Source organism: Hyalella azteca, unplaced genomic scaffold (genome assembly GCF_000764305.2).
Source record: "Hyalella azteca isolate HAZT.00-mixed unplaced genomic scaffold, Hazt_2.0.2 contig11402, whole genome shotgun sequence".
Lineage (NCBI taxonomy): Eukaryota > Metazoa > Arthropoda > Malacostraca > Amphipoda > Hyalellidae > Hyalella > Hyalella azteca.
The window spans coordinates 62,217-89,333 of NW_025941401.1; the positions used below are offsets into that span (position 1 = coordinate 62,217).

Here is a 27,117-nt window from a genome sequence, read left to right on the forward strand (position 1 = left end):
CCTGAGATTTACTCTGACGATCGATCATCAGTAACAAACTTTAAATATTTAAGAGCTATTTACGTTCTTGTTCGGATTCATTGTCATTGAGGCAAGCATAATAAAACTGTAATAAATTTGAATTAAGGGGTCGCCTTTGATTTGTAAGTAAACTTTTTTAGTTGCATGTACTGTATACTGTATATGACCACAATACGGGGGCCACAAAGTTGAACAAATGCTACAAATTTAAATTATGTAATCTTCAAAGTATTTTCGTAATAAAACTTAAATGTAAAGACATAGGAATTCAAATTATGTCACATTAAACGTAAACAACTCAAGCTTACAATTTCTCGAAACAGCACGTTTAAGCCTCCTTGTCACACACTTTGAAGGCTCATTGCAAACTCACAGTAGTATTTTTGTTTACATTCTTGTTTATTCGAGGACCTAATTTTCGTTTGTTGTTAGTCTCCTAACTATAATGTTTACGTTGCCATTGCCGTTACTTTTGCACTGAGATAGAAAAAAAGAAGAGGTCAGGCAACTGCGTCACGTTTTGTGGTTCTCCTAAAGTTAGGATTACTTGGGCATCCAAAACAATACCGCTGGCTCGGCAAAAGAACTCTTAGCAAAAAGTCCCAGCGTGTTGAGAGTGAAGCGATTAAGTCTGTCATGTAAAGCAGAGACGTACGTGACATGGTATGTATAGGCGGTGACGCGCGTAAATTTATAGAAATAAAACTTAAAGTAACATAGATTTATATCAGACTAAAATTTTAATAAAGGCTTTTAAAAATTCTGTAATAACACTTCTAAATAACTCTTCCTGACAGCTCATTTATATAGGATAATAAAATTTAGTTACTTATGAAAGTTAAAAAAACTATTCAGCGACTGAGGTTCGTGGAAGCATTGAGAGAATAAGTTAAGTAAAAATGATCGGTATATTTCAATCACTCACTGTATGTGACTAATGAAGATATAAAATGGTTTATCACACGGTAACATTACCAAATTAAAAGTATATCAATGAAATTTCATTATATTTGAATGTATGAAGGAATGTGAATCATCAATCGGAAAACAAGAATGCGAACTGTGGCTTAAAAAAAAACGATACTAAAAAAAACTGACAACTCTCACTGACATTCAAAATTGAGATCGGTATTCACTGAATAATTTATTACCATCCAACAGAAACATGGTGGCTTCTCCGTCACCTGAAAACTCAATGTTACTGAACATTTCCTTCGTGATTCTCATGAAGTGTCGTCGTTGCGACCATGAAGAAGCCACGTCTTCGTTACCATGTAAAAATACGATTAATAAATAGCACCATAAAAGACGAAGCAAATAAAATTTGAACTGTTATTTCATTGAAATAATCCCTCCCAAATTATATGTGTATCATAGCATTAAAACATGTTCTTATCTATGCAGAAAAACATACATTTTTACCTTGTGCTCCCGGTATCCCGGGAGCCGGTCTCTCTATTTGCATGTAGGCGATCAAGCAACGTGCCATGAAAGTGGTCTGTTCGGATGCCGAAAAGTACGCGCGCGAGCGAAGTGTTTGCGCGACTCTGGCGATGAAAGACGCAGCGTCGCTCATCAATCAACGCAGAGCCACTCGGCCGTCACGCGCCGAGGCCGCTAGGATATGTCATTTGTTCGACTATGTATCTGCCTAATGACGATGTACGAATGTTTTCAAGGGATTTATTGGGTGTTTATTTGAAACTAAAATAATTTTTTCTTCAGTTGTTATTTAGGTTGCGTCACACGAATATTTAATTAGAAACATTAAAATTCATCAGTTTTTGAAAATTCAGTAAAATAGAATTGAACCCGTTTGCGGCATTTTTATTTTATTTTATTTATTTTTTTTAGGTTTCCTATTTTGCTTTATTTTGCGTGATCGGCATCAAATTTAGAAAGATGTGACTTTATTAGACCCCAAAACAGATAGAATAGATAATAATAGACGCTATGACTCGTGAAATTTCACGCTGAATTTCAACAATTTTCCCTTCATGATATGATTAGCAGTGATTACCTGTATACTTAAATTTTGAGCTCAAAGTCCGTAGATTTTTAGGGATCAAAGCCTAATGGAATAAAATTTGCCGATTTGTTCATAAATAATTCACTTAGTTGCTTGAGTTGCAGGCCTCTAGAATTAAAATATATTCTATCCAATGCTTGTCAGTAAGGCCAAGTTGTGAAAGCAGTGGTCAGTAACAAGGCGTTTTGCGAGAATGTAGCTAAAGTGCAGTTTGGCCTATTGGAAAAGTTGCGTTGCAAATTGCACAGCCTTCGAGCATTGTCTTGAAAGCTAAACCGCAGTCGGTACTTCTTTGGTTCTTGAAACCCGCGTATATGTCCTGCTGAGAAATCTTCGCGAACTCTGAGGCAAAAATGTTTATCAATTTTTTAGAAAACTCACGTAATGTGATCAAATGAGATTGATAATATCGAACTCATTGCATAGATTTTTAACCATTAGGTATATAAATTTATTTGCTTCCTAAATTGAATATGAAGTTTCATTTATGTCCATTTGCTTCAATAGCTACGGGGGCATATATACTCAAGTCTATACTCACGTTTTGAGTAAATTGGTGGCTAATTTACTGTGGAATTTTGGCATAGTCAATCAGTGTTGAAACAGTTACGTTTGAACACTTATACGACGATATATATATTAATAAATTGGAGTGGATGAATCTTTTCGTTAGCACATCTTTAATTATGCTGTTAGCATGCGAGTGATTTTATGTACCGACAATTCATTCTGTAAAAATTACCATGTAGAACGCCGAAAATAACTGACGCATAATTTAGCTAAAACAAATCATAATTTTATCCGAGTTTTTATGTTTTAAGGTAAATTAAAACCAATTTTGAGTAAGCAGAAATTTTGTCACCAAGCTTGCTGTAATTTACGCCAAGGTAGCTGAGACGAATTCAAATGCTGCTCTGTCGGGCTCTGAGCATTAGACGGGGCATTAAGTTAATTAGATCTTTTATACCTAACGATGTAGGCTACCATCGCGCTAGCATCATCCTGCAATTACACTTTAAGTGAAAAATAACGAAAAGTTCCACATTAAAATACGTATTTTTACTTCCATGATCGGTCAAATTTCTAGAAAGATATTAACTCTATGAATTAGCGGGAAAAGTGAAGAGAAAGTCGTTGACGTTCACCTGATCCTGTTTCTTGAGGCCCCGGGTGTTGTTTCCGGACATTTCTGGCACGCTGGCCAGCGACCATCCCTAATACTGCGAATTAAGGCAGCGCCATAAAAGTTCGTGGCCATAAAAGCCCCGAAAAAGCACCGGTGGCTGTGGCTTTTAAAACGACACTTAGCATTGCATTGGAGAGGCCAGCAAGTGAATTGCTTGATTAGGACTCGGCAGTGGCACGGCAGATCAAAGCTACGTCATAGAAAGGCTCCAACATCGCCATAGCGATAACTACTAAGGACATTGACTCTCAAATCGGCATTCAAGATACGAAGAAAACCATGTGCTGATTTTCACGGGTAAGTTAATCGTGAACTAGAATGATTCAAATTACGATTAATAAGTAAAATCACATTGTTCTGTTCTTTTGTGAACTAGTCTTTTGAAGTTTAGGACTACGATCTTGACTCATTATTCAATGCGAAATATTTTTATCGAAAATACTCGATTTTCAAAATGTAAAGGGTTATTCTATCGCGTGTCCAAGATACATTTTGCATCTAGTTATCAATATGATCGGAAATTTTAGAATGTTCAGTGGAATTAGGAAAAATGGGTTAAAAATGTTAAATTTTTTATATTTGGACTGTTCATTCTTTCATGTACATTTTTTGAGTTTTAGAATCACGGCTGTTACATTGAAGACTTTTTTTGTCTAGCTGATGTTCAAATTTAAGGGCTGTAAATTAGAGAAAAAATTCCACAAATCTCATTGATTTTCCATCGAGGGCTACTCCTGCTCACCAGCTACCTTGCTAGCAGTTGCTAGATGATTTTATAATTGACTAATCTATGCTGCGCCGCTAGCAATGATTTTTGCCAGATTATTTTAGATTTTATTTAGGATTTACCTTTCTCCGTCTTCTATTGGACCAGGTCTTCGCGTCCTGTAACTCTTTAACGTGGATTCAATTTCGAATTGAGGTGTTGATTCCCAAGAAATCACTCTGCATTGAAAGATTTCGGGACTTTCAACGCCTCTACATAATAATTTATTTTGGATTCGATGGATTAAGAATAACTTCAACAGGCAAGAGAGCCTATTTAATTTTACGATTTATTTATAATTCATGTCAAAAGTGACAATTTTCGGGACGGTGTGTACTTGCTATCTCTTACCACTGCCAAGGCTGCCAAGATTCGAACGCTGTTGACTCCTTCGGCTTGCCCTTCAGGATTGAAAATTCTAAACGTCGAAGTTAACGATAACTGCGAGCAGACTGGCATTTATAAGAAACCAGCTTGCGAAACTTTTGTGCAACGAAGTCCCGTTATCGACACGGTCTTCATGAGAAGTGCAACAGATGAGATAGACTATGTGGCACCGTAGCAACTTTGTTCCTCGAGTCTCCCTACATGTCTGTGCAGTGTGCCGGACTTAGCGTGGGTAACGACCTTTTGATCTCATCGAAACGGTTGCGCTTCCATCATTTGAGGAGAGTTGCGGTCCAAACTGCGTTCTGTAATAGCACGGTTCCGTCGTAACCTGACCTTCACTATCCACGATACGCCCCTAAAATTACACTGGAATCGACTTCGAATGAAATCCTAGCACCGACCACAAGGTGAGCGGAAGCAGGTTAAGACGCTGATTTAACTTTGACGATTTGCGTGCACTGCTCGTCTTGCACTGAACGACTGTGTCAGCTCCACTCAGACGGGCAACATATGTAACATTTTAATGGCTTTAAACACCGTTTGCCCAGGGTGCTTGTATCACAACTAAGAACACAAGTGTTCTTCAAAATGCCCACGCGTGTTTACGTTTCTTAATACCACAAGAAACGGTAAATCAAACAACACTAGAAGCGTTCAGAAGTGCAGGAGCCCACACGGCCATGGCAAGAGAGTTTCAAATTGTGAACAAAAAACCGGCAATTCCGATAATTCCCTGGCACAGTGAAGCAATGCCTTTGTATGCGCTTGCGTCGTAACTAGTCTTCGAGCTGATGATTTATGAGGCTGGGACGCAATTATTGCTGAAATCAATTGAATATTTTATTGCCGTGATGCTTGCGCCGTGCAGAGAAGAACACAGCGATTCCTCATTTTTGTTTGGCCAGTTAGTCTCTAAGAAATTTGTGTTATGTGTTGCACTGTTTCCTTACGTTAACAGTTAAATACATATATGTTTATTTATGGCAGTTTCTTCGACGGCCACGCATGTCGGTCGCCGATAATGCACCTCCATTTGAACAATTTTTCGACATTTCTAGGGAAATTTGCATTAAGGTGGGATTTGTTCATACTATGTAATGCTGGTTTTAATTTCGTCTTTTTTATGTCTGAGCAGCATTGATGAGCGAACCCTTCCGCAATAATTATTAAAACAACTGCATCAGCGGATTACACAAACAAAATTGCGGTATATAACGTTTTATTTAGACGGAATGAACATGAAGATGAGCTAAATGTGTCAATAATTCAGTGTTATTAAGAAAGATAAGTGATCACAATGATAAATTTTAATATTTTTGTTTAAATAGCTTTTTACTACATAAAAATCTAACTCATACAACCTGCATTACAATAAGAATGAGAACTCACAACATAATTTTAAATGTTGCCTGATATTATCAAAACGTATTTTTTCCATAAATAAAAAAATATTTTGTTTGTAAAATTATAATTAAACTGTATTGTTCCATATAAATGATAAAATATTTGATCAGATGAGAGAGAGAGAGTAAAGCAAATTCTCTCCTTATTCGTTGAGCTGAGAAAATCAGGAGCACCACAGTATACAGGCATTCAGATTATAACTAACAATGCAGAAACAAAGGAAGAAGTGTAAATTTTCAAATATCTTACTTAATTATTTAACGCTCATTAACCAAAGTACGCATCTCATTAATGCAGGTGTACGTAAACTAATTCAACACGATTCAGAAGTCTTGGTTGGGTCAGAAATCCAGATTCAAGATCAAAAGTGAATAACAAGTATGGCAGGATTACAAAGGATGCATGGTTACAACGCCAGACTGCTGAATTTCTATCGGAATATACAAAGTTTCATCCTATTCTTGGCCATAATTTCCTGAAAACTGTACAACACTTAGAAAAAACTAGTAACTGAGCTTTGAACTTTGCCTTCAAGTTGAGCTTTCGTTTGAGCCACTTGAGTCAACAGCCCTTTGACTTTTGAAACACATCTGTCAATCATCTCTTTTATTGGTTTAAGAATGTGCAGAAATTCAGCGCCATGCTGGTTCAGAACCTATCGAATTAATAATTGATCAAAAAAGGATCACTTTTAATCGGCTTTTAAAAAAACAATGGTAACAAATCAAAGATTTTATGAACTTAATAACTAGATTATAAACCGGCATTAAATTCTCATGTAACTGAAGACAACCCCGCACGGGACTTGACTCGCATTTTAAAGTGCACCGCCAAGCTTCATACAAAGGCGCAGCTGGCACCACATGGGACCTATAAAATTTACTTGGCCCTTGGGTGCAGCTGTGGAACTTTTTCCCTCGTTATGATACCATCTGCGCGGTGTAGAGAAGAACCCTTCCGCATACGATCATAATAGTGGAACTTGTTCACAGTCAGTAATGTATAAATCTTCGAATTACAGAGACTAAGCACCGAAACAAAAAATCTACGGCAGTTTCGAATTAACTTTCGCAATGCGAAAGTGAACCGCTTCAGGTCAATGAGAAAATTGTACCTCAAAATGGCCCAGATGCCCTGATCAGCAATTGCTATTCTAAAGCGGAGCAATGGAAACGATGCATCAGTTCTAGAAAAACGAGCTGCAAATCCACGCTCTAGTTTTCAGCTGGCCGTGAGCTCTTGATCGAAATTGAAAATTGATGGCTGATACTGGAGCTCGAGAGTCGAGGCGCTGGCATATGCTTGTTCTCACACATCTCCATATTGAAATTAGTGAGAATAAGAATCTTGTGATATAATAAAAGTCTAAAATGATCATCGATGGAAATTAGAAATTCTTAATTTCAAATAAAAAACATTTATGTACATCAATTATATGAATTTAAGTCAACACGGCGCTTCTTTCTTAGGATAGCAAGTGAAGTGAGGTCAAAGAAAATATAACCATGGACGGATATCCGATATGGATATCATTAGAGTTATTAATATAAATCTTAAAATCATTTATACTTAGTAAACATTCACACTGTATGTCTGTTCGAATATAAAGATGAAATATGAAACCATCAATTTCTATAGTTGCAACTGCAAACTATATGCAGGGACATATCGCGCCACAATGACGCTAGGGGGCGCACATTTGGAACTTGTCCGCAATTATTGCGGGCCACGGAGCCGGAAAAGGCCAAAAATGATGTTGATGAGCCGCCGGTTTTCATGAGCTTTGGGGGCCATAAAGGGATATTTTAGGGCCAGTTTTGCACACGCCGCGGCCACGTCTGTGACTGCGGTGCACAAGCGCCACATCTACTTGCGCTTGTACCACCTGATTAACGATAGTGATATCCTGCATAATTTTTCTCATAAATAAAGAAAGAAGATAAATAAAGATAGAAGATAAATAAAGAAAGAAGATGATAATTTTCTATTTAGTGTATAACTAAGAAACAAAGACGAATGTAAATTTAATTTCTTATGAATGTATGAGATCATCTTTACACTATTTAAAACTTATCATATAAACAATATACAATGAAGGAAAAATATGCACACTTATAGCATGCATGGCTCTTGACCGCAGTTAATGCCTAGTTACATTACAGGAATGAGAATGACGATTTAAATGCGATTCATTTAATTCAATCTTGAATAACATTTAATTAATTATATTTTACAACCCAGGAGCTCTAACTTTCACGGAGTTAAAACCCAAATCTTCCCCATTCAATAAATTTGTTCCCAATGATCCACTTGTGCTCATTCACTAAGTAAAAACCATTTCACCCTCGCCAAAAATAAACCATTTCACCCTAGTCAAAAATATGGCCTTTTTTGCGTAATTAATTGACATGTCATAATAATAATATAATTAATTTTCTCTTACAGAAGCCGAAGAGTGACTTCAAAGATTCAACATTATTTGATTAGTGAAGACTTCGCTCATTCAATATTCCATCCCGCATATTTTATGTTTGCCTTATAGCGGAGTTCAAGATTTGCCAATAATCTTTACTGTTCAGTCGAGAATAGAAACTTGTTATAGACAAAATATTTTTAAACCCTCATCCAATGATAGAAATTTTATTTACTATGAATACTTTATCTAGTTTCAGTCAGTTAATCAGTTGAATAATCAGTTAATTACCATAGAATGTTCGCGAGATATACTGCCTCTTTTTTCTCTACTTTTTTTATGTAATTTAAAGTGTTAACGAATCATCTCTTGCATGAAACTAATAACGGCATGAGGCAAAATAAAAACGCTCCTTTGACGAGCTTACAGTTTAGTTACTTATTATTGCGTAGTAAATTCCTGGTTACTTTTCCGCCATTCTCATGTAGCGATCATCGAAGAGCTTGCAGTGGTGGGGAAAATTAGGAAGAATTTAGACCCCAAGAGAGCAGCCGAGGCACTCACTAGAACCTCAAGAGAGCTGCCGAGGCACTCACTAGAACCTCAAGAGAGCTGCCGAGGCACTCACTAGAACCCCAAGAGAGCGGCCGAGGCACTCACTAGAACCACAAGAGAGCGGCCGAGGCACTCACCAGATCCACCAGAGAGGCAAAATGAACATCATGGCGAGTTCTGTAGGCAAAAAAAAAACTATTAATAATTTCTAATGTGTATATATAATATAGTATAAATTTTCTACTCGAATTACCACTGTACAATTTGTATTAGCGATGCAATAATTATAGAAGTCAAATTTAGGTAATAAGTTGCAGTGATTCAGAATTCATTCTCATATATAGCAGTGTAATTTTGCGTAAATGATGAGACACGGCGCAATAAATTACATGCAACCAAATCCTGATACCTTGAAGCGTGAGGGTCACAACGTTCATGCAAAATTAGAGCAATAAATCGACATTAATGTTAAACGATTTACTGACGGGAGTTAAACGACTAATTGTTCAAGAATTGACTAAGCGGTGCAGTATTGAAAAGGACGTGGATACGCCTAATAGAAAATTTAAAATTTCGAAATTTTTTGGAAATTACCGAAAATGTTATTGGCCAGATTGATTAGACTTTGAGAGATAATTTTTTGCAAAATTTGTTGAAACAACATGTGCTAATTAGGAGCATTGCATTAAATTCAGCTGCAGTCCCGTGTAAATTCTTTAAAATCGAACTTTGCCTATGCATTTCCCACCAGTAAATTGTGTCAATGTCAGCTAAAAATGCAACTTGGTGGAACAGTTTAAGGGAAAAGGCGGTTACTCTCAAGTGGTAGATTTGAGCAAAACGGCGGCTAAAAAATGATCGTGTGGCCAGCAGCTAATGTTTCATATATAAAAGTCCATTAGCTTCGAACAGTTACATCGGCTTCGGCTGCATTAAGCCGTCATTAAATGTTAGAGCCTGCATCAGTTTCATCAGTTTCGGAGGCACACAATGAGACGCCTCGGGTGGACTCTACAAATCTCTTCATCCGCACTTTATGACACCGAAAATTGATCCGTGTATTAGATCGTTATTAGGACCATGAGAGGTTATGAGTCGGCCTTCCTCGCGCCCTACTGCGCCAATAAAAGAAATGGCCGACTTATGCTCGTGCCAAAGTCTCTGAACTTTGCTATTTTCTCTCAATGTAAGTAGGCCAGGAGGCCGTTCTTGGCCAGATACGCGTCGTAATTGTAGCGAAAGTTTGCATTCTCAGCGGAATTTATACACGCAGCAAATGCGTTACTGGTGTCTGAATAAACATATTCAGTACGTGAAGAGGTCGATCAAAAAATATAAATATGTCGAAAATGTCGAAAAATATTTGGGTCGAAAAATAATATTATTAATATGTGTAGAAGTGTTGGATTTGACAATAGTTGTTATGGTGTAGAATGTACGGTGAGCTGCAATCTAGAGCAGCAATATGGAGGACTTCGTTCGAATTGTCCATCCGTTTTTAAATGAATGCGTCATTTTATACGTCACTGGACTTCTCTCAACTCTGAAAAATATGCATAAATTATAAATTTAACTTGGCTTGTATTTCCGCGTGTTAGAGGCGTTAGGTGCAACAAAGAGCGAAATAAATGTTAAAGCCATCACGCTTCAAATACACGTATATCCTGTTGTCCCTCATAAATGTTATAACGTTTAATACTAGCATAAACCTGATCGGTTTGGTTGCTAGCAGCAAGCTTTAGGCTCATGGTTATCGTACAAAAAACCAAGAATAGATTATTTTCCACTTTAAATCATTATTGATTTCTCGCAATTTTTTCCACGACGAATAGGTAGATGATTTTTTAGCAAAAGTTAAAAAAATTCAATTTCAGAGTTCAAAATTTCAATTATTGACTACACAAATCATTGACAAGGATAAACATATAAGAATAATATTTCTTCGTATACAACACCGCAATATCCTAATGTGACGCTGAGACTGCACGACAGCCGGCACATGAAGCAGCATGTTATTAATTCCCCAGATGCTTGCGGGCGACTGACGTTTCTTTCGACCAAGAACGCACGCGGCCAGACTTCCCCCCGGCTCGACGTAAGGCGTAATGTATTACTACTTGCAAAAATTTAGTAAAATATTTCTTATTGTAAACTGCATAGACCACGTGATATCGTTGATGAGGACAATGACAGACTAGTTTTGGGGATTTTTCTTCTTTCTCTAGAACAGAAGAGCGAATTTCAGGATATTGCCATGTCGAAAGGGACCGGGTAGCCAAAACACGATGCTAAGACAGCAAAAATACATTCGATTATGCTTACAAAATGGACAAAAAATCAAATCACGCTCGATGTACCTCAAACTTAAGAAACATCTTCCTACATGAGTTCAAATAAAGTAAGATAATAAAGAAAAAGCCCACTTTCCGCACCATATATAGGAATATACCTCCAACATAAATTGATCCCCGATAGACTCACCATATATACCTGAGTGGAAGCTAGCCGCCGCTCCGGCCGTTCTGCCGTCCATGCCCGCGGCGAAATAGTGCTGCGGTCTCGTGCTCAGAATTACTTCACTGGACTCTTGGTAATTGACTTCAGGTATCCTGGATACGCAGCGCACTCTGGTCTCTGCAGGAGCGCCACTTGGCGACGTTAAGTGGAAATGGCGCAGCACGAAGCGCAGTCGTAAGCTGGCCACTTGCAGCCCATCCAGCGCGCTCTGCTGCACCAGCTGAGGGTCCAGGTGGCTCGGCTAGTGGAGTGCATTAATTGGTATGCTATTAATTCATGAATTAATGGCACGAATATTGACTGTTTTCATGCGGTGACGGAGAATGATTATTGAGGATAATTTGCAGTTACGCTATCGCAGTGAAAATTATTACTGTGTGATTATTAATGTCGTTAATTAATGTGCCTAACGAGATTAATGAATTTGAAAGATATTGACTGCGTATATGGTTAATTCGAATAATCATTAAACAATATCACTGAGGGTGCCATAAAATAAATGAGCAATAATGTGAAAATAACGCTATTTTATAATAATTGGCTGCGTTTGAATCTTGGACTGAGAAAGCTGCTCGAGCATGTTTATTTACATTACTGTAATCTCAGGTTATTATTAACCTGCTTATACCTAGTTAGCTTACATAGATTAGTGTGCTAGGTAATCTTGACTATCATTATTCTGGACATTTGAGAGAGAATAATTGGGATGAATCTTTAATTCGCTATTATTCATTGACTCAGTATTCATTCATACTGAGTCATTGAATTGCACAATTCGTAGTTAGAAGCCATGGCTAAAATTTTATTGTCCCGATAAAAAATACTCGGAAAGTTTTTTCAGCATTTTTTGGTGATCAACTGATGAAAATTTTCAAATAAATTTCAAGTCGATCCATCTATTAAACGATCCATTCCGGGTAATAGTACTGAACAAAGCGAATTGTACAAATTTCATAGTTTTTTCAATTTCATAGTTTGTCAGTTGTACACGTTATTGACGCAATTGATAACGCAAGACTGTCTATGGTCAATGCTGATAAATAATTCCGGCATAATTGTTCACTGTATGCTACTGATTAACTATCTCTCCTCTTGATCACTGTACGCTACTGATAAATGATTGTCTGTAATCATTGTATGCTACTGATAAATGATCACTTGCTTCATTAAGCAATGGATGCCACTGATAAATGATCTTTTATAGGCACTGTGTTCCACTGATAAATGATCGTCCTTAATCAATGTATGCTTCTGATAAATGACTACTTGCACGATTAATGTCTGAATACTAATAAATTGCTACCTCCTTGATTAATCACTGTATGCTGCTGATAATTTGCTGCTTGCAGGGTTAATCACTGCTTGCACTGCTTGCTACACTGCTTGCTACTGGCTTGCTACTGACTACTTGACTGATTAATATCTGCATTCCGCTGATAAATTCATACTTGCATGCTTGATGACGGTATACTCCTGATATATTAATACTTTCTTCAATAATCACTGTATTTTACAGCTATATGATCGCCCCACCATCTCCCCGTTGATGTAGACCTCAAGCTGTGGCACGGGTCTAGCAGGGCCTGAGCTGCAGACCAGGTCTACCCAGTCCCCTTCTCGGTACTGTGGCTGCAGACCCTCGAACTGCGGGATGCTCTTCGGCAGCGCTGCAACCCCGGCGGGGAAATGATGTCATCAATAACTAGTTCTTCACATCGTATGTTTTTCATGTTTTACCCTTGTCAGACTGCATAATTTTACAACGTTATTATGGTATTAGGCGTGTAATGTAATATCATCGTATTAGGCGTGTAAATTAAATTGTTAGGCGTGTAAAGCAATTTCAGATTCGAGGACTTTTTTTTTAATTTGAGCAATTTCCTTGTTTAAGGTTTAAACTCACTGACGACTTTCAACTCCTTCTCTCCGTAAACTGTTCTGAACGCCGGAGCTTCGGCGGAGACCTCGCAGCGGAAGAGACCCGCAGCTTCGTGCCGCACGTTCGTGAGACGTACGGTGCCTTGTGTCGACATCAGCGGCTAAAACAAGTGCGTTATCAAATTATCCAAGTTATTTTATAATTTGAAAATTGCATGAGAGGCTGAAACTAAGAAGTTGCATCAATACATAAATGTTTGAATTAATGATGTTCAATGTAATATCTGTGACAGGCGGATGGATAAAAGAGTACGAGTATTAGAGTAGGTTAAAGGTTTAAATTATACAATGTTAGTCGTTCTTAACATGACCGTTTGCTATCTTAGACACAGAAAAATGGAACACCATATAGCAATATAGGCTTATAATGTTTTATTTATAATTCCGTAACCAGAGATTCACTTAAGAAAAATGTTCGCTGATGTTAGACTGCCCAGTGGACTTCACCGACATCCGCCGCAGTTAACATCTTCCTTCCGACAATTGAAGATCTATTATGCATGCCCGGAAATTGCAAGCGTTTTTACTCCCACAAAATTATTCAAATAATTCTATGTTTCTGTAAACAAATTCACATAAATTTAAGTACATTGCATTCCATCTCGGATAATGATTTTCTAAATATTTTCTAGATTATTCATTCCGTTTTTTCACTTATCCTTCATTTATCGTCATTAATTTCACTGTAAAAATAACCAAGCATAGCTAAGCAATAGATCTTTGGCAGTGATGCGGCATGTTCATTTTTGATGCAACAGAAGATAAATTTCAGTGATTGCCAATTGATTATAATAAAAGTAATTTTCATGATTTCTATTATTCTCACAAACAAATAATAACTCAGCAGTTTGCTAGGACACTCCCCTATATTTTAATCCTCCACGTAAATTATAACAAAAGGGGACTCGCTCAGGAACAATTTTTGTGTTCCAAAGCTTATCTTGGAGCGAGGCAAGTCACGTTCGTTTATATGAAGCTCCAGAGATCCATTGGAGCGCGCAGCGGCATACCTCCTGCAGTATTCGTACGCTCTCCTAATAACGGCTCGGCAAAACGTTTCAACAGAATGTGCTAAAGGGATGCAACGAACGAGCAACCGGAGTTTTGTGCGATGGAAGAAGTGAACAAAGTTTAATTGAGTACTGCAACCGGAAGATCTTTATAGCGAATGAAAGCGTTGCGGAATTCAAGGTTATAGTGTTCTGAATCTATAAACTTTTTGCGGTTCTTTTAGAAAAAATATGGCTGAATAAATAAACTTGGAAGATATAGAAGTGATATTTCAATGAATGACTGAAACCCTTGGAGAAACGCGAGTTAAAAAAAACACACTTTACTTAATTCAAACTTAATTCAGATAATCAAAGCAACTACATTCTTTGTATCTTAAATTCGCTTTTAGAGCATATAATTGTTTTGAACAAATGACGCAAAAAATAATGAGCACACAAAGAAAAAATATATTGGTTAATCTACTTTGGAACTCCACTCAGAGCGAATTAATTTGTTTTAACAGTATTTTCCTAATCAAATTACTATGTATAAGTGATTATATCTAAGCACTATTGTGGCTATATATTTTATTTTATTCGATTCATTGATCACTATTTAATTATACGAATATACGTGGTCAGAAGCTCGATATCCTCATCGACGTTATTCTATTTATGAGAAGTTAAACAAGCTCGCCAGTATTTTAAATGGAACCAACACATACGCGAGAAAAACATCTACAAATTGTTGATTGAAAGTTGTATGATGTAAGTTCTATTTGAGGGATTCTCATGTATATTAATTGAAAAATTTATAAAGTATAGTTCTATTTGAGCGATTTTCGCGCATATTAATGCACTTTAAAAAACCGGCCGCAACTGGATAAGAAATACCGCTTTTTGCGAAATTTCGAGAAATCTTTCGAAATTTCAAGCATCCAGGTAGTATTTTCAAAAATACCTGTTCTTGCATAAGGAAATTCAAAAAATTGAAAAGATTTATAACGTTTCATCAAACAACATAACTAGAAATATTCTTAATTGAAAATAAAAACGCAAGAAATATGAGCCAGCAACAGACTATTGCGGATAATGCTTTCAAGTCTCTCTTAAAATTTTCAAAATTATATTTCACACGGGTTCTAACAAATATTCATACCATAAATTTAGTGAAAATGTATTTGATCGTTTTGCGGGAAACATTAGATATTTTATAGGTTTCGGCTGCAACTTAAGAAAGAGGTTAGTAGGACAAAGCCATTTCTTGAAAGCAGCTTCTGCATGCAACATAACATACCGAAAAAAACCTATTTCACAGGTATACAAATAATTATGCAAGGTTAATTGATAAATATATGTACTCTCAAATGAAAGTTGAGACGCTCTACAAAATATGCATGTTTGAAAATATTCTCGCATTTTGTGTTAGTAGTACTAACTAAATCGAGTTAGAAACTCGATTTGAAAATGTAAACATCCAAATTACTTTAGTAATTTATTACAAAAGTTAATCAGACTTACACTTTATGGACGCTCGATATGCTCGAAGTAAAAATTCGGCTTTCTAAAGCAAGTCCACGTATAAAACGTCAAGTTTCCGCAAGAGAGCGGACACGTGTTTAATATGTACTGTACAATGCTGTACTAATTCCCTACAGGCGAGGAGCTGGTCGTGATCACTATTACCCTAACAAAATTCGGGGACCGCCTATAGGCTTCGCCGAGTAGTCGCTACACTCGGCGTAAAATTGTACTGGGTCTGCTTGGCCACCCGATCGAAATCTGCTTTTGGTCAGAATTGCCTCGATTTACCGGTTTGTCGATTTTAGGGTAGTCTGGGATTACCGTCGAAGGTGTTAGTGTTTTAATCAAGATTCGCATCGACGCCTCATTCTCGCCTCATTCAAATTCAAATTCGACGCCTCATTCTCGCCTCATTCGACGTCTCAAAAGCCTCATTCTCGTATATATATGGATTTTAGAAGTGCATGTTCTAACTGGAATAAATGAAGCTAACCAAAATTTCCTAATTTCTATAAAGCGAAAACCGAACTCTTACATTAACGGTGAGATGTGGGTTCTTGAAGATTTGCTTGGGATCTTCTTTACTGGGCGTCCAGCGGTAGATCTCATTGAGCCCTTGGTACCACCGCAGCGCCCAGATCTGCCGATGTTCCGGCGTCCACGAGCACCTCAAGTCAGCGGAGGAGCCCGCCTCCACCCACTCCGGCACCTTCACCTCCGTTATGTTCAAGGCGACGCCTGCGGGAAAGGTACATGCAGCTCCATGCGAATAATCTTTCAACCACATTTGAAACAAAAATTTTAATTTAAATTCTACTTTTTAACGTTTAATAGTCGTCAAGTCGACATGACATGCCCGGTGAGCTTGGTACAAAGGGGTTTGCCCTACTACCAGGACGGTGCTTATAGTTCAGAAATGTACACTAGCTTCGAGGAGAGTCGTAGGCAAGATTTTGCAAAGTTATGGAAATAATTTGGTTTTTGGGCATGGTAATGAGAACATGAGCTGCCTAGGTTGGAAACGCTGTGGTAAAATTTAGCTCTCTAAATAGGTTGACGACGCTTTAGGAAAAATTGGCTTCCTAAGTTGACTAAGCATATTAGAAATTTATTCACTATTGGACAGGTTTTGCGTAGAGGGCAGCTCTGTTGAAGGTCAAATCGGTGATGTGAAATTATTTCCGTAATAATAGCCTTAGTAAAGCAAGCCAATAGTAGGTCAGCTTAGCTTTTGGGCAAATTAATTATATTCGGTTGTGCTGGCATTAAAATCAGGTAAGTTAGTGATATAAGCTCGATAACATATGAAGCATTTGACTTAAGAATTTGACAAATATTCATAAATTCTCGGACTAGTTACCTGGAAATATTCACACTAGCTTAGTTTATGCGTTTCAGCCTTCAAATATAATTTCTCGCAATTTTTTTGTTAAATATATTTTGCTGTTATACAAACTGGCTTATACGGATTTTCAACTCAAGGTGAGTGAAAGAATTCAAGATTAAGCTGCTAATGAAAATGTTCTAAATTCAGAAATCGGTGCAGAAAAATTACATTAAATAATTTTTCCCATTCAAACCATCATAAGATGGACATAATCCACGAAAAGAGTTTTGTAAGGACTCCACATTAATGAAGGTCCATTGCTTCTCGCTGTTCTGCGCCACAATAATTTTAAAATTATAAGTTTTGAAAATGGCCACTTCACTGCCTTAGAAAACTCTCGCAATTTTCAGAAAAAATGAACGTATTAATTAGATTAGCATTATTTATATATAGGTGAACGATAACTTTTAGAACAAATTATCTAACCGCAAAGTGCCTTATTTATTCGCCAAAATGTGTTGCTATAGTTAAATATTGGCAGGCCAATATCAGATGGATAATGATCTAATTTCGCAATCATGAACAAGCTGCCCTGAAAAAGCTGTAATTCCCTTTTAAACGTCTGTATTGTTTTGCATCAATATGACAAACTTCTACATTCAAATCATCATCGGATAAGGGAAGTGGAATCGAACTCTATAAAATGTCATATAAAAAGCTTTTAATTGGGTCAGAAATGGAAGAGGATTAATTGTGATTTGGGAGTGCTTTTTGTTTAGCTAACGAGGGGCTTACGATATCATAAGCCTCTGAGTAATTAGAATGATTTTTCCGTCGGTCTGGGTAAAATATGCCGAAAAAAGCATAACTACTGATTCTTATTGTTTGACCCTACAACAAACAATTTTAAAATGGGCAAATATTAAACTCTAATTTGTACTGCAATGTTGAGGCTCTGTTAAAGCGCTTGCATGGGTATTACCACTCATTGAAAATTAAGGCATTTGATAACCTTGTTCCGCTTTTACTTCATATGCACCTAGTTTTCAATTTATTGATCACCGTATCATGTGTAAACTAGTTGTTTAATCAGTTTTTTAACAAGCGAGCAAAAACTAGATCTATCAGAAGCTCGCTTCGACATGGTCAGAGGGACAGCAATTCAAAGTATTCACCAAAATACCATTGATGCCAAACACACTTTGATTATTGATCGGAGATTATACGCTGCGCTAAGCACTGATACTCTTGTATGCCTCTACTAACATTCAAATCCCGTTGGAAAATGCGTCTAAAAATCAATCCACGATCTTCTGCCGTGCTGCGGTGGTATTCGATAACAAAATGGTTGTAGCAGCGCCTGGTTATGCCGGCGGCACGCTGAAGTAAAGCGAAAGTCATCTAAAATTTTCCCGACTTGTTTCATGTTACTTTCAATTGTTCTCTTTTAAATTTAATCATATTACAACTCTATTTCACAAACGACTATGACACAGCATATTCGGCCAATATTCAGTGGTTTCGAATGACTTCAACCAGTATATGAAGTTTTTACATATTCTTCTCTAAAAAATACATTACTAAGAAAATCTCGCCATTTCTATAACGGATTTTTTTAATGGAATGATAAAACAGATATCTTTAGCAGAGAACCTAAATGTATTTTCGGGTGGTCAAAATGTCTTTTATTCAGACTGCATGACTGATGCAATCACTATCATCATGTCAAAAGTTCCGACGCGAATGATGCGCAAGCCCTAAAGTGAAGTTAACATTTCACGAACATTGCTCAACTTATCAAATGTTACTCACACTGCGACGAGCTAATGGATCAGAGGTAACAATTTTTAAGTTGTACCTGCGCAGTGAAAGTAAACATCAAATAAAAAAGGTTATGCAATTTTGAAAATTCGAAACGTTTAGAAACAGGAGAATAACAGCCTCTTGAATACCAAATAGTCAAATCAGAGCTTTGAGTTTAACCTGAATAGCGAGCTAGAATTATATGAATTGTAATTATTATAGTAATTCCGTAAAATAAAAGTCAACATGAACAGCATTAATCTAGCCAGCCTTGATCGTCGGACGACAATGGCCGCTGAACGCTCCAACGTAACCGAATATTCACGTAATTAGCTGAGATGTGAAGGAGCATCAATGAGCTTTTAGTTATCTAGTGCGTGAGAGCGCAATTTGTGGGTGGGATGAAGATCACTGATGTTCTGATGAGCGAACGAAGACGTCATTACCAGATATGACTGATGAGAGAACGAAGACGTCTTTACCAGATATGATTGTTGAGAGAACGAAGATGTCATTACCAGATATGACTGATGAGAGAACGAAGATGTCATTACCAGATATGACTGATGAGAGAACGAAGATGTCATTACCTTATATGATTGTTGAGAGAACGAAATTTATGCCCAACTACCTTTCATACAATATAGCCCAATTCCGTTCTCAGATACCAATTTGTGGCCGCATTCAGACTGCAACATAAATTTCGGGCAATGTACAATTTAAATTCATATTAATTGTTCAACCCTATACTTTATACCATCTGCATTATATTCTCTACATTCCACCCTTAATATTATACTCACTACATTCCACCCTTAATATTATACCCTCTATATTACACCCTCATGCAATAAGAGTCTGAGTCAGCAGCATCACCGTTTGGTATAACCGTTCACCAGCTTAAATTATACAATGATTATTGTCTTAACAGAAATACCATCTAAGGTTATCTCCTCATCATAGCTCGGTACAATGCAGAAATACCAGGAACGCCTCAAGAAAGACGATGGTCATGTCTGTTGGAAAGCGTCCCATCGTTTCGAATTAAGTCGAGACGTTTGGACGAAGACAATTGCTACTCTAACGGGTATTTGATGCAAATAGAGTGCGCACCCGCATTGAGATCGCCTGAAGCACACAATGCACTTATTTCCTATTGCTTTGTTGATACGCCCTGGCCGTAGGGCTCTACTCGATCAAACCTTCGGTGTCCGGCGCAGCGTACGGCGAGTGCGAGATAAAAAAAACTCTAGCGGCTAAGAAAAACTTTAGCCTTAATTCGCTATGAAGATGTAGGTTTTTATTAATTACACATTTGATTACATTATTGATTACATGCACATGCCTTAATGTTATTTTTTTAAAGTTCCTGGCGGTCTGATTTAACTGGAAGATATTAAATTAATGTTATATTCATTGATATGAATGTACGTAAAACCATGTGCAGATTGATATGAAAACATTTTTTAAAATAATGCACCGTTAAATAGTTATCTAAAATTGTTCGTATGCCCATCAAACAATTTGTTGTCCAGCCGTGATAGATACTCTTCCATTTCAATTTTCTTGTTACTGAACTTAATACAGTAAATTTTTACCTTAGCAATGATGATGACCTCAAGACTGCGTGAACGAATTTTTCAGAAACTAGAAATGATTACTTGTTATTTAATTATTACTTTATTATTACTATTTATTATTATTATTTAATTATTACTTTAATTACTTTTTTTAAAGATTGAGACTTAATTTAGGATTTTAAAAAGTGCCATGGATTGAATTCATTTTGTGATATTGTAATTATCACCGGCATCGTTGATTCTTAACTAAGCTTAGTTTATTTCAAAGACTGCATTAAGCGTTTGCATCGTTTCCTTTAGAACAAAAAAAAAACACATTTAAAGGCTATATTAATTGAACTTGTTTCTCAGCAAGGATTGAATATAGTTTCTCCGCAACTGTTTCTCCGCACTCCACCTCTTAGTCTTTCACCATCACGGCAGGCACGCTTGAAAGACATAGAGTATATAACTATTACTTCTCCATAGTTATTATATCGTAATGACTGTACCTAGTAGCCATTTTCGTTGCAAAAAATCGTTTTCTAAAGACCTTACGTCATAATCCTTTTCTTCACAAATAAAATTTGTAAAGAATGTACGTCGTAATCCATTTCTCATAAAGAAAATTTTGAAAATGCTATTCCTAATAATCATTTTTCATGCAAAAATCATTCTGTAGAAACCGTGCCTAGTAATCTTTGCCAAGGAATTGTCACTGTGTAAAGACTCGTAATCATCGTAATCATTTTAACTCCCAATGATCATTTTTTGAAGACATTACCTATTAATACCACACATTCCTACTTTTTTATAAAGAATGAACGTAAAACTCCTTTTCCTTTGCAATAATCATTTTTATGACGTCCGTGATTCAAACCTTTTCCCTCGTAATGATAATTTCTAAAGACTCTACCCTCTAATCATCATACTCTGCAACGAACACGTTTTAAAAACTGCAACTTCTATTCGTTTTTTCCTGCTATGAAATTTTATTGTGAAATAATATAAAATATTTTCTCTTTAAATGATTTTATCCCAATAATACACTAAAAATCCCTCTTCTCGTTTCACTTATTGTTAATGGAAATCTAATGGACTTAATGTATGAGTCACTGGTGCATTAAGCAAATTCTTCGTTCTTATTTAGATTTCTCGTATCAGCCATTAAGTAATTTCCCCGCAAAAACTTTGAAGGTATTTCGAAAATCTTTCGTTTTTTGTAACAGAATATTTGATGAATTTGAAACTAAATTCCGATTTGAAAATATTTATATTTATTCACTCCTCAAATTTTATATGTTAGATTGATTGATACTTCATACGTACGCAAATTATTAAGCACAACAATAAAACTAATTACTATTATTTCCTATGAAACAAAAATTTATAGGAAAATATTTATTAAATTCCTAAATGTATATCGTCATTCATTTCAGCTGTAACGTACCAGTAATTTCATCAAAACCAATGTTCATAATACAGGGGTTGGACAAAATAAGGGGAACACCTGACATTTTGACATCGTAATTTTTGAACATGTTATAAACAATGACAGCGTGACATATTTCTATGTTTATTGTTGCGGCTAATTGCGGCTGATTTATCTTTGAACAGAATTTTCTAAGAAATTTTTGTGTCTATAACCTAAACTATAACCCATAAATGGCAAACCTCCCTAACTTTCAAAGAGGCTACATTGTTGGTGCCCGTATAGCAGGTGCTAGTGTGACACAAACTTCCCGAATGCTTGACGTTTCTCGAGGTAAATGTTGTTACTGTCACAAAAGTAATGACTGCTTTTGAAAGCGAAGGAAAAACGTCCTCATCAAAGCACAGGTCTGGTCGAAAGTTGAAGTTGTCTGGGAGAGACCGTCGGTATATAAATCGAATTGCGAGTTGCGATCGAAAGACCAAGGCTGTTAAAATTACTGCAGACGTCAACATGAACACCTACAGAACCCAGTTTCCATTAAGACTGTCCGCCGAGAGCTGCACAGATCTGGATTCTATGGAAGAGCTGAAATTAGAAAACCTCTGGTTTCAAATTAAAATGCTTCAAAGCGTTTAGAGTGTTTAGAGTGGTGTAAATTGGCCCCTCGAGCAATGGAATAATGTTATGAAGAATCATAGTTTACCTTATTTCAATCTATAACGTAGATATGTAGCGGTCTCGTTCAGGATTTTGAATTGATGTACTAAAATATTTACAAATTTAGAATTAGATTTAAATTGTAAAAATAAGATTTTGTTCATATATGAACGTCACCTCGATGAATACAACAGCAGGATTAAACTTAATTCCAACTTTTAGTATTTAGATTTATTTCACCGGAACCTTTTATTAGAGTAAGAACCAAGTGTTGCCACTGTAATCGCATAGTAATTACTCTGTTAAATAGATGAACTGATTTATAATGATTATAATTTTTTCTATGTACTTGTATTTGTGTAACTTGAGATTATCTTTTATTCATACAGGGTTCTATACAGAGACCAAAAAAGGGTCTTTATTTGTCCCGAAATCAACGTGAGACGCTTTAGATATAAGAATTAATTTAGATAATTTGTGTTCAATATGCGAGCAAGGAAATGATATCGTAAAAGTGTACAAGCACTCTTCCTGGTTTCTTCGTATAAACTCCACAACTGCGTCTTTTAATAATTACTAGTTAAACGATGGCATATTCACTCCTGGCTTCGTCATGAACTGTTTTTTTTGCCAAAATTTCATTCATATGAAACAAATTTATTTATTTATTTTGCATAGACAATTTTAAAATATTCCACTAACGACCCTAAATGAATATATTTAATTAACGCAACAATAGTTATATAGTCTCTCGTCGCATAACTTTGTTCTCTAGGACGGCATTACTAGGAAAGAGTCACATCCCAAAAAACAATATCTAGTATGAAAATAAGGACTTATTTAGCAGGTCTTCTATGAATTTAGGTTCTAAAATAAATTAGGAAATAAGAGTGTTCATATGGGTTCAAACAGTGGGAATAAAACAGTTATTTCTTGCGACAAAATATAATTTATTATTTAATTAAATGATCTTTAATTTTATTTATTGCATAATTTTCCTTGCATAATTGATACGCAATCATTAGCAAGGAAATATTTGACAATTTAAAAAAAACTGGATGAACATCTGAGCAAAAATTGTTGTTTTTCTACATTTTATTTGAAAATTTATTTATTTATTTTGATGATAAGCCAAAAAACTCACCTGTGTGGATGTTGAACACCACAGCGAACATCATCGACCAGTTTATTCGTGTAGATTTCATTGTTGAATTTGCACACAATTTATGAACTCCAGTACACGGATCAGGGTCACCTCTGAACAAGCTTTAATGGTTATTTATTTCCTTCATTTTGAATTCATTACTTGGTGATTATGTAAGCCATTTAAATTTACATTATCTAAATCAAATAAATTGAGAAAGTTATCATTAGACTGATTAAATAATCTGCAGTGACCTGAAACTGAAATATTTGTTGATATTAAATAATATTAAAAATCAAGGCATAGTTTGAAATATTTGCTTATGGAAAGCGACAAAAAAGCCTCATTCTCGTATATATATGGATTTTAGAAGTGCATGTTCTAACTGGAATAAATGAAGCTAACCAAAATTTCCTAATTTCTATAAAGCGAAAACCGAACTCTTACATTAACGGTGAGATGTGGGTTCTTGAAGATTTGCTTGGGATCTTCTTTACTGGGCGTCCAGCGGTAGATCTCATTGAGCCCTTGGTACCACCGCAGCGCCCAGATCTGCCGATGTTCCGGCGTCCACGAGCACCTCAAGTCAGCGGAGGAGCCCGCCTCCACCCACTCCGGCACCTTCACCTCCGTTATGTTTAAGGCGACGCCTGCGGGAGAGGTATAGCTCCATGCGAATAATCTTTCAACCACATTTGAAACAAAAATTTTAATTTAAATTCTACTTTTTAACGTTTAATAGTCGTCAAGTCGACATGACATGCCCGGTGAGCTTGGTACAAAGGGGTTTGCCCTACTACCAGGACGGTGCTTATAGTTCAGAAATGTACACTAGCTTCGAGGAGAGTCGTAGGCAAGATTTTGCAAAGTTATGGAAATAATTTGGTTTTTGGGCATGGTAATGAGAACATGAGCTGCCTAGGTTGGAAACGCTGTGGTAAAATTTAGCTCTCTAAATAGGTTGACGACGCTTTAGGAAAAATTGGCTTCCTAAGTTGACTAAGCATATTAGAAATTTATTCACTATTGGACAGGTTTTGCGTAGAGGGCAGCTCTGTTGAAGGTCAAATCGGTGATGTGAAATTATTTCCGTAATAATAGCCTTAGTAAAGCAAGCCAATAGTAGGTCAGCTTAGCTTTTGGGCAAATTAATTATATTCGGTTGTGCTGGCATTAAAATCAGGTAAGTTAGTGATATAAGCTCGATAACATATGAAGCATTTGACTTAAGAATTTGACAAATATTCATAAATTCTCGGACTAGTTACCTGGAAATATTCACACTAGCTTAGTTTATGCGTTTCAGCCTTCAAATATAATTTCTCGCAATTTTTTTGTTAAATATATTTTGCTGTTATACAAACTGGCTTATACGGATTTTCAACTCAAGGTGAGTGAAAGAATTCAAGATTAAGCTGCTAATGACAATGTTCTAAATTCAGAAAGTGGTGCGAAAAAAATTACAATAATTAATTTTACCCGTTCAAACCATCATAAGATGGACATAATCCACGAAAAGAGTTTTGTAAGGACTCCACATTAATGAAGGTCCATTGCTTCTCGCTGTTCTGCGCCACGCGGCGACTTTCAGTCTTGAAAACTGGCGCGATTTACGACCACGATAAACTCCTCCAACTTTGCTCTTCAGTGAGACACCCGCCGCGGAAATGAGCAGCGATTGAGAAAATTTAACGAGAGACAGATTTTCCTCGCTAACTCTTTATGACCTGCGAGATGGCCGAGCTGACGAACAGGGCGGCCATGGCACGCGTAACGAACTTGGCCTGCGCTGCATTCTTAAAAAATTACGAGGAGGACCACGTTAGTTCAACGTTGGTCGTAAACTTAGACTTTGGCTCTTCGATTTTGACGCTGTAAGTTTGAAGTCAGAAGCGTGTATGGATTAGCCTTTCTTTTGGAAGGTCATCATTAGGCTATCCGCTCCTACGTAGAACGCAATAATGTCTTCCGATATCAAATTTATTTTCCGTGACAACAAATTCAAGCCAAGGCCAGACCGTTTCAGAAAATATACTTATCATAAAATTAAATGAACTGTGATGTCCTTAACTCTATAGTCTATACGAAATCGATTGAAATTTTGCTCAAATTGGGGCTTATAAATGATGTAAACTTATTATATTTCCTTTGCGATAATTTTAAATTTTATGTTTATAACAATGACCACTTCACTGCCTTAGAAAAATCACGCAAATTTTCAGAAAAAATGACCTAATTAATTAATATAGCATTATTTCTATTTTTGTATACGAAACTTTCAGAAAAATTATCTAACCACAGAGTGCCTTATTTATTCGCCAAAAAGTGTTGCTATAGTTCAATATTGGCAGGCAAATATCAAATGGATAATGATCCAATTTCGCGGTCTCGAACAAGCTGCCATGCAAAAGCTCCAATTCTTTTTCAAACATCTGTATTGTTTTCCATCTGTATGACAAAATTCTATATTTAAATCATTCATCGGATAAATGAAGTGGAATCTAACTCTATAAACTGACATATAAAAAGCTTTTAATGGGGTCAGAAATTGAAGGGGATTAAATGTGATTTGGGAGCGATTTTTGTTTAGCTAACGAGGGGCTTACGACATCATAAGCCTCTGAGTAATTAGAATGATTTTTCCCTCGGTCAGCATAAAATATGCCAAAAAATAGCATAACTACAGATTGTTATTGTTTGACTCTTCAAAAAAAAAATATTTAAAATGGGCCAAAATTAAGATCTAATGCACTGCAATTTCTAATGCCCTACTGAAACGAGTGCATGGGCATTGCAACACGTTGAAAATTAAGGCATTTAATAACCTTGTCCCACTTTTGTTTCATATGCACTTAGTTTTCAATTTATTGACCAATGTATCGTGTGCAAACTAGTTGCTTTCATCAGTTTTTTAACAAACGAGCAAAAACTAGAAGCTATAAGATAGGGTAACATGGGGCAGCGAGCCCACTTCGGGTCACGGGCCCATAGCGGGTTTCTCGCTAAGTATGGCAGATATTGGCCCCTGTTCTCTACCGCTGGTCGACAGTTTCACTGGGATGAAGTGTACGGATTTACGTTTTGCTATGTGTTTGCGTTATTAAGTTATTTGCGAATAACTGTTTTAGTCCAGATAAAAATTTTTTTGCCGCTAAATAAAGTTTTTTTCCATTACTATAGATGAAGATTTTGAAATTACTTTGAATTATTTTTTCAAAGTAATATTTATAGGGATAATTTTGAGACCAAGTTTAGACTATTAGCTTTTAAAATAAAATGTTGACACGATATAAATTGAAATGATACCTAGTGGGGGCAACGGGCCCACGCGTGTCACGGGGCAAAGCGCCCATGGTGAAGTCTTGTGTTATACATCATTAGATTTGTCTCAATGACCTTTTCAAACTATGACTAGCTTTTTGAATTACAAATTACACTTCATATTGCATGATTTTTT

The 27,117-nt window shown here is 36.4% G+C and overlaps 1 protein-coding gene across 1 annotated transcript; it reads right to left on the reverse strand.

The window, feature by feature from the left end:
- Positions 1-8,897: 8,897 nt before the first annotated feature.
- LOC125178611 lies at positions 8,898-23,748 on the reverse strand. Its single transcript, XM_047882811.1, has 6 exons — positions 23,661-23,748; positions 16,271-16,473; positions 13,185-13,320; positions 12,815-12,948; positions 11,246-11,522; positions 8,898-8,941 (listed from the first exon to the last, which is right to left on the reverse strand). The coding sequence occupies exons 1-6, from the start codon at positions 23,719-23,721 to the stop codon at positions 8,898-8,900; spliced, it is 855 nt and encodes a 284-aa protein (XP_047738767.1). The 5' UTR covers positions 23,722-23,748.
- Between the last annotated feature and the right edge of the window lie 3,369 nt (positions 23,749-27,117).